The sequence below is a fragment of the Populus trichocarpa genome, chromosome 9 (genome assembly GCF_000002775.5).
Source record: "Populus trichocarpa isolate Nisqually-1 chromosome 9, P.trichocarpa_v4.1, whole genome shotgun sequence".
Classification (NCBI taxonomy): domain Eukaryota; kingdom Viridiplantae; phylum Streptophyta; class Magnoliopsida; order Malpighiales; family Salicaceae; genus Populus; species Populus trichocarpa.
Genome location: NC_037293.2, coordinates 5603114 through 5611975, shown reverse-complemented (window position 1 = coordinate 5611975; position 8862 = coordinate 5603114). Strand labels below are relative to the sequence as shown.

The 8862-nt window shown below is 36.7% G+C and overlaps 1 protein-coding gene and 1 long non-coding RNA gene across 3 annotated transcripts; one reads left to right on the top strand and one right to left on the bottom strand.

The window, feature by feature from the left end:
* The first annotated feature begins 1538 nt into the window (after positions 1 to 1538).
* LOC7482334 (uncharacterized) lies at positions 1539 to 8508 on the top strand. Of its 2 annotated transcripts, none has more exons than XM_024609065.2 (10): positions 1539 to 2706; positions 3440 to 3570; positions 3708 to 3770; positions 3913 to 4002; positions 4266 to 4431; positions 4613 to 4802; positions 5671 to 6503; positions 6832 to 7446; positions 7551 to 7616; positions 8053 to 8167. In XM_024609065.2, the coding sequence occupies exons 1-10, from the start codon at positions 2146 to 2148 to the stop codon at positions 8056 to 8058; spliced, it is 2721 nt and encodes a 906-aa protein (XP_024464833.1). In that variant the 5' UTR covers positions 1539 to 2145; the 3' UTR covers positions 8059 to 8167. The 2 variants fall into 2 exon arrangements, with proteins under 2 accessions (XP_024464833.1, XP_006379065.2); XM_006379003.3 differs by having other exon boundaries at positions 1547 to 2706; positions 8095 to 8508.
* Positions 6520 to 8209, bottom strand: LOC127905741 (uncharacterized). The gene is made up of 2 exons (XR_008060047.1): positions 8078 to 8209; positions 6520 to 6837 (listed from the first exon to the last, which is right to left on the bottom strand). It is a non-coding gene; the product is annotated as an uncharacterized LOC127905741 (long non-coding RNA).
* Positions 8509 to 8862: the final 354 nt, after the last annotated feature.

Here is an 8862-nt window from a genome sequence, read left to right as displayed (position 1 = left end):
GAAGAAGACGCCCTCCTCCTCCTCCTTCGTCTCCATGAAAGCCTCTCTAGCGGAGCTGAATGTCCATTGTAGATATTTTTTTTTTCTTTCTTTCTCATGATCAATCTCCATTAAGTATAGTATATGAGATATGAAAAATACAATATCTTATATTAATCAAATAAATTTAATCAAAGAGAAAAAAGTCAAAAACTACACAGATTATTGTAGATGGGTGTTGAAAGAATTATAAATTTAGCACGTTATTTTTTATATATAAACCCGGGTACGGAGATCCATGGGGTCAAAGGAGGCTCTACCTGCCTTTATTTTTTATATATATAAACCCAGGTACGGAGATTCATGGGGTCAAAGAATGCCCTACCTACCTCCATTTCCAAAAAAAGTCAAATATTTTTTATTACTTTCTGCCTCATTCAAATAAGCGATACTGTATAAAACCCACCATGCAGATTTTAAGTTTTTTATTTATTTATTTATTTTAATATGAACACGTTAGAATAATTATTATCGAAAGCGCAAGCCGCCTGTCCTTGTAGATTCTTAGACGTGGCCGACACGGAGATTCCAATTATCAGTAGAACCACACATGTTTTACTCCAATCCGATGACCTCACAAATCACAGTCTTCTGCGGGCCCCAGGAAGGCCCTTCAATCATACAACAAAAATTAAAGTGGCTGGAACTACGAGATTTGTTCTCTAATAATATTAATAATTACTCCATGAATAATTATTAATTAATCTAACATGAGAAATTTTTAAAAAAACTTTTCTCATTAATATTCAATAAGATATTTATTTCTTGTTTTTTTTCATATAATTTTTTAGATTTATTATTCTTATATTTATTAATACAAGTGCTTAAAAATCACTGACTCCTAGTTTTATTTTATTTTTTTATTGAAATTTGAATTCACAGTGATAATAATTTTTATTTAAAAAATAATGCTTGTAATAAAAAAAACATTTCATCAAAATAAAATAAAAATGCATGAATAAGGAAAATGAGTTTGTTTTGGAAAAAAAACGCATTTTTTTCATTTATATTCAAGTCATTAGAATTTTTATGAATATTTTTTAGTCACCGTTGGTTTTTTATTTAATTAAATATATTAATAATAATAAAAAGACTTGATATTGTCAAAATAAAAACAAAATCACATGGACGAGAAAAGACAGTTTTGACTAAAAAAATAAAATTGTAAAAAAGAGAGTTATAAATTCCACAGCTTGCCACTACGGTGGTGGTGTCTCTTTCAAAGCCATAATGACTCCCAGGAAAAAATCGATGGCATCTTCTTACCTCATCTCTTTAGAATTTAGCTTCAATCAGTGTTGAAAAAGGGGGAGGGGGTTTACCTGGAAAAAACATGTTCACAAGTTGACTCAAAGAAATCGAGTGACCCATGATATTACATCTGGTATGCCCACCACCACCACCACCACCATCATCATCATCAACTGGATGGCCATAATCATCCTATCATTTTATCAAGCTTTTGGCATATGCAACATGTAATGCAGTGCGAGTAGTGCAGCTACTTTGATATAAAGGAATAACTTTAGAAAAGCAGAAAGAATTCTCCACAAAAACATTTTATTTCTTTTTACCGTTTGCAGAGCATCGTATAATTAAATAGAAACTTGGCCCAGAGTCACAAAGTCATGAATTGGGTGAGAAGATCATTACTAGCTGCTAAGAAATGTGAAGCACGGTCACAGCTTTACAAAGTAAGCAAGCTCAGCAACCCCACCAAAAGACATAATCACCGCCTTAATTATTCTAACCACAGAGAGATGATAAATGAAGAGTTTGTTAAAACCTAAGAAAAACTACGCTGTCAATGTTAACTAACCTCTCTCCCATGTATGGACACCCACAACCTTCCCTCTGGATTTACCATGGTCCTGCTGAGAAGGCCATGAAAAGAGATCCTAGTTTTTTCCAAAAATGATGGTCAAGTCCTTCTAGTAGTTTCCTGTGGCCTTTCTCTTGTTATGACACTATATGGGGCACCACAAGGGGTATAAAAAACCAAAATAAGTTGTACTTGACACCCCCTGCAGGTCTTAGTTTCCAAGTCTTTCTGTGTGTGTGTATCTGGATTCTGGCCTTATTATCACCAGATTCTCCCATGCCACTATGCCTTTGTTTCATTTAATATTTCTCATCTTGGTCCTCTTGACATCGAGCTTTGGCTCTTATTCTTGGTGCCCACATAACTATGCTCCACAAAATAATAGAAAATTTGAGCAGAAAACTGATCGTTTCTGGGAGTTCCAAGAGCAATCGAAAACATGGGTTGAAGTGGAACTGCCATATGGCCTTGTCTCTTGTGTTAATGACAACTGCACTAAAGTTGGTTCAATTCATCCGGTTACAAGAGATGCAGAAGAGCAGTTAGAAAGACAAAATGATGTTACCAAGAAAACTGAGAGTCTGAAAAGGAAGGATGGGGATGGAGGAAAAGAACAGAATTCTGAGATTGTTCTGCCATTGAGGAAGAGGATTTCTTTGACCAAAATGTCTGAGTCATCCATTTGGGTAACTGGTGAAAGTGGGTCTATCTATGAGAGGTTCTGGAATGGAGTCCAGTGGGTGATAGCACCCCATGATCTACCAGTATTGGTTGGTCATGCAATCTGTATCTTTATTGTCAATCAAAGTATTCTTGCTCTATCAGAATCAGGAATCCTATTTCAGGTACTAGTCTTTTTTTCAGCTCATAAAAGTTGCTGTCTTGTCTATATGATCATGGAAGAAACCATATATAATATGAGGCATCTTTGCAGTTATCTATCTTAATCAAAAAAAGCTCGTGGTTTCAATTACTTCTAAGATCATCTATATTTTGCTCCTTTATTTTATATCTACCTATCCTGTTTCTACAAGTTTTAGTTTGGCGAGGCAGAAATGTTTGCTAATTACTACTATCAGACCTGCAAACCTTGATTGCATAGTAGTTGCAAGAGCCTTTTGTCTTCCAGTAGTACTGGATTCAATCAGGAAAGTTATACATACTTTTTTTCTAGCTACCATCAAATCTGCAATCTGTGTCATACAAGCACTTGTAATCAGTGTAACCATGTCAAAACTCAAGTCAAACATTCAGGCATGGCACTCTTGCATAAACTGGGCTGGCTCTATGTTAATTAGCTCTAACACATGTTTTGTCTTTGAAGTTGCTTGTGCAATGGTCCCATGATTTTCTTCATGCATGAGCAATTTTCTCGTATTAGTTAATACTGTTCAATCGAAACCAAAACTAGTTCTTCCACTTCAGGACATATGTGCTAACAATCAGGGAGTGCTCTGAATTTGATGGTCAAGCGTGCTTTGACTTTGATGCCTGCTTGATAAAAATGGATTTGCTGATCACTATAACTGTCAAATGCACTACTGTTTCATGTGTTGGATCATTTTTTCTCCTTTCCAGATGAGACTCAGTGAGCGCTCACAGCCAATTTGGACAGAGTTCACACCTACTCTCGATGAAAGCACAAATAAAGAAGCAGGACAAAGTTCATCGATCCCAATAAAGTCAGGCGTCATTTCACATGATGGGTTGTGAGTGCATCACTTCAGTTTCAAGACCTTCTATTCAGTGAATTATACATACCAAGAGTCTGAAACAGCGTAATCACGTTACTTTACTGCAGCAAATGTAGTAATTAACTCCTTGCTTTCACTGCATTATTTGCCAGGACAATTTATTTCTGCACAAAGAATGGCTCGTTATTAGAACTTAGTGAGGCAGAACCTCCAAGGTAAAACTAGAATTTCTAAAACTAAAAGCTGTCTTAACTACAACTAGTTTTATTGTTTTTGAATTTTAATCTCTGCTTACAGAGTAGATTCTGATGGGGAGACTCTAATATTAACGAAGTTTATGCTGTAAACATAGAACAGATGGGAAAATCACGGGCGACCACCTGGTGCAGATGTTGCAGCAATTGCTGCTGTTGCTACTATTAGACCAGAAGTAGTATATACCGTAAGGTTAGATCTATCTCAAATCAACAACTCAAATTAAAAGAAATCAATAATAACCTTTTTGGACGGGCTAACACAAAGTATATCTAATTGAGAAGTGTACCGGCAAACATCAAATTAAATGTGAAGTTGCCAGTAGTTATAATCAGATATTCTGTGTAGGACAATGTCCCAACCAAGCCATGCTTTGTGGCTAAGCTGTCTCATTGGTTCTAGGCTATTATCTTCTTTGCCATTTGAAAAGGAAAAAAATGTGTGCTGCAAAGCAGTTCTACAGGTGATCTCTACGAATACGATAGGAGGTCAAAACCATCATGGAAGAAGCATATATGGACAGAAGGGAAAGTAGAAGATGCTTCTCTGATGCCATCGATGGGATGCACACTACATGGCTTGAGTGGAGACTACTCCATCTCTCTTTTTCTTTTAACCAAGGTACCATATTTGTAAATATAATGCGCACAAACACACAGACAACAGAAAGTGATAAAAAAAAAAAAGGTAAACCAAATAGGGGGAACAATGTGCACAGCAGAAGTATTATGAAAATCTTCTTGTTTCCAAGGAAGCTAAACGATTGCCTGGCCTCTACTCACAATGTATTCTGTATTTCCAGGGTGGTAAATTGGTAGAGAGACGATTGAACCAAAGGAAGTGGAAATGGATAGTCCATGGAAGTCCCAAAGATCATCAGTTGACATCTATCACACCAGGTCTACAAGATGAGACAAATGAAAAATTCTTGTCATTATTTTTCACCACATCCTCTGGATCGGTTTTTGAGTATCGAATATCAAAACAGTCAGGTGAGTGAAGCAGTTACTATAAACTGTTTTCAATCTCAAAATGGTGAGGCTTTTCGCTATTCTTCTTCTTCTTCTTATGCTTTCTAATGAGATTCCTTTATAGACTCAATGAAGGACAGTCACATAACAAAGACAACCCAAGTATGGTTTTTCTGGTTTTCACTCGTATATATCCAATTCACTACTCTGAGACTCGCATATGGAAAACCAAGGAAAATGCATCCTCTGGGAAGCCATCAGAGAATGCTGTTCCATTGAGTTGAGATCAAGTAACCAGTTTATATATTTTAAATCCCTAATCCTAATTCTGGAAGTAGGCTTTGTCTCCCCCTGAGAACAGTTAAGGCAAAGGACTGGAAAATTCCAAATTACCTATTCAGGGAAGGGAAAGGGCAACTTTTGAAACTCCTAGGGAATTCCATGTGTCATGACTGGCTGGTGAAAAACAGGAATAACATATAATTCCTCTGGTTGCACATTAAGATTCTCATGGAATTGAAATTCATTCTTCGTTCAAAGCTCTTGGTATATTTGAAAAGTTGGCACAATAGAGAAATGCATCTAGCTAGCAATAAAACCAATAGAAGTAGTATTGAAAATAGGTTGTTCTTCTGCACTGCTTCTTCAATGAGATTAATAGCTTTCACAATGCCTAGTAAAGAAATTTTGGAAGAACAAAAATCACAGATGTTTTGTTTTTAGAACCATTTCTTAAAGAAATTATGGCAGATTGTGGATTTTTAAATAATTCAATAAGCTGAAAGCCATGGTTTTTGACTGATTTGCACCTTTGTGTGCCATTGAACATGTTTGCTGTTTGTAGCTAAATCATTGTTAAGTCAGACCTAACTTTTTCTCTTGAAGCCAGGCACTGATCAGGGAAACCAAATTCCTGAAGCATGGTCGAGTCATATGCATCCCCCGCATGCAAAAGTTGCAAGTGGAATTTCTGGGTTACAAGTCCAAGTTGGCAGAATAGTTTTCGCACTGCATGATGGTAGACTTGCAGAATTGCATCTACCTGGACTAGGTGGAGAAAATACAGGGCCGAATCATCAAGTCAATCTCCAAAAAAAGATATCAATTAAATATGTATGGTCAATATTAGATGCCCCAGAGACTGAAGGGTGGAATGCTGAGTATTGCAGAGAAGAACGTGGACCGATGAACTGTCTTGAAGGCATTAAAGATGAGCCAAATGATCACGGAATTACAAGATCAATGGCAAGAAGGCGAAAGGGAAGCCAAGCACAACAAGATTACCTATTTGCAGGTGCTAATGGACCAAAGAAAGTTTCGAAAGAAAATAGATTCCCAGATAATTGGATCAACACTAACTTTCGTCTGCGAATGATGCATGGAGGCAAATCATTTTTCCTTATTACTGATGGTGGTTTGACTTTTGAATATATTTATGCTGAAAATTTATGGCTTTGGCTAAGGCATGACCACCCAACACCAATGAAAGGTGCCCTTGGAAACTACAATGGAAGTCTGTTTTTGGTAGACATTTATGGGAGTCTGCTTATAAGAGAAAGAAGCGGTGAGGGGCTAGCATGGGTGAATTGCACTGCCATGAGGAATCTCGGACATGTTATCGGAGGCCCTCCATGGGATGGGATTCCAGGTAAAGCTCTGAAAGTTACAGAAGAAGATGCAATCTTCTTAGTGAGCAAAAATGGAAGACTACTGCAGTTCACAGTAAGTAGCAGGAATCAAATAAACCAGATTATTTCTATTGGTATACAACTCCAATGTGTACAAAAGATTAAAAGCATCAGAGAATTTATTTTCCTACTTCTGATTCACTTAATCTTTCATTATGTCATTGCATCATCACCATCCATACAAGTATTTCATGTGATCTGGCAACCAAGAAACATTACTGATTAATAGAAACAAATATTCTGAAATGTTACTTTAAACTCCTACAGAAGGCTAGAAAGCCACAGCAGAAAAGGTACTTCTGTGATTTTCCCAGACTTGTAAAGCAGCTCATTGCTGATCATTTAATCAAGTTTCTGTGCAGGTTGCCCTGAGGAAATTCAAATGGAAAGATTGTCAAAACCCTCCAAATACCAAAGTTGCAAGTATTGTTGATCAGGAGCTGTTCCGGGACAACATAGTGTTTGTCATCGGAAGGAATGGAAAGCTATACCAGTATAACAAAGTGACTGAATTGTGGCATGAGCATTATCAGTCGCAACATTTGATTTTATCAAGATTGCCTGGAACTGCTATGAGGGCATCATCACAATCACTTACAGGCTCACTATTTATGCTTTCAGAAGATGGTGGACTGGTTGAATATCATTGGAATACCGGTGTTGGATGGAATTGGATTGAACATGGAACACCTAATAAAGGTGTAACCCTGATCACTTCCCCTAGCCCATGCTTTGAAGGTAATCAACTTTTTCTTATTGGTTCAGATGGAAAAGTGTACGTTAGGTATATGGACAAAATGACATGGAGATGGAAAAACTGTGGCTTCCCATATGTGGGAAAATTAATGAACGAAGATCAAACACAAGAGGGTGGAAATGATGATAATGAAGAAGTTTGCATGGATAAAGATTTTGCAGCTAGCTTGGAGAATGTTGCAGAGAAGTATAGTGATTATAATAGAAACTGTGACCCGAAGGTTGGTATAAGAATCTTTTCCCTTTTTTTTATATATAAATTCATATACTAACTGGATGCTGGACAGCATTAGAAATCAATGATGAGTGTTTTAAACATTCACAGGTGGCACCAACAAGGCCAATCCCATTTTCTGATGATTCAGTTATCTTCGAGCTCAAGGATAGAAGAGTAAGGAACACTTGTTCATTTACTGTCTCTGATTTCTAATAATGAACATAAGTAAACTTGAGATGTAGGGTTTATCCTAATTCACAAAGAAAGAGCTGCAAGTTTCACGTAAACAGACCAAGAAAATGGAGTTGGACTAAAACTTGAAAACTACATGAACATTTTCATAGAAGCTAAACACATTATACATGTCAGCAAATGTTTTCTAGGAAACAGTCTAACACTCTTGACAACAAACTTATTAGAAATTTTATTCAGGAAGTTAAAAGTTGAGCTATTGATTACTTTCTATGTGCAATTTATGCATAATTTTTCAATTAAGAACCGAATCGGCCTCGGATTTCTTTAACTATAATCTCAAAAAGGAAAGGATTGTTCTTTCATTCCTTTTCTAAAATCTGAAACATTTTTCCAAGCTAACATAAACTTAAAAGGGATATAAAAATGAGAATGGTGCTCACGTTAATACTTGTGGCAGTTGGCAGAGATGCGAAGAGTGGAGGGCACACATTGGGTATGGTCACGCACTATTGGCACTCCAACAACCTTATGCATGGCCAATTATTGGACGGCTGTGGCTTCTTGAGGAAAACATACAACATACAGAAGAACATGTCAGAAACATACATGTATAGATCAGCTACTACAAGTACACGAATTTTGTACATTTAACAAAGAAGAGAAAGTAGGAAATATCGGACCTTCTTTTCGCTTGCTGTGGGAGAGCAGGAAGCTGGAATTAGAGTAGAGAATCATCAGGAGCAGAATTTCTAATATGACTGTTTGTACAGTGGAGGAATTCAGAGGAAAGCTGAGAACATGCTCATCAACCCCTAATTATAATATCATTGAAATGACATGGTATCCTATAGATGTGGTAATTTGCTGATAATTTTACTCTTGACTGACAGGCAAACAAGCAAGCAAGGTACGTTGGGGGCTTTCTTCCTCTTGGTACACGTACCTCCACTAAAATTCATCATAAAGTGGAGATTAATAATAATGATATCACAACGAAGTAGTTCATTTCTGCTCGGGGAAATATTTGTTTGGTTGAGCTTATGATGACACCATCGTCAATACCTTCATAGAAGCTCCAGTCCATTCGTTGCGTGAACAAGGGGATTTATCAAAGCATACACGAGCGTGTTGTAAATCTCATCTTACTAAAAACTAAAAATATATTTTATTTTTTTGCTTTTTTTTTTATAGATCCCATAAAAAAAAACTCAACCACCCCTCGAGC

Bases quoted from the DNA above. Each gene is read 5' to 3' on its own strand.
- LOC7482334 (XM_006379003.3), top strand. From the start codon at position 2,146: ATGCCTTTGTTTCATTTAATATTTCTCATCTTGGTCCTCTTGACATCG. The intron at 6,504-6,831 runs GTAAGTAGCAGG...GTTTCTGTGCAG, and splicing joins GAAGACTACTGCAGTTCACA to GTTGCCCTGAGGAAATTCAA. The intron at 7,447-7,550 runs GTTGGTATAAGA...AAACATTCACAG, and splicing joins ATAGAAACTGTGACCCGAAG to GTGGCACCAACAAGGCCAAT.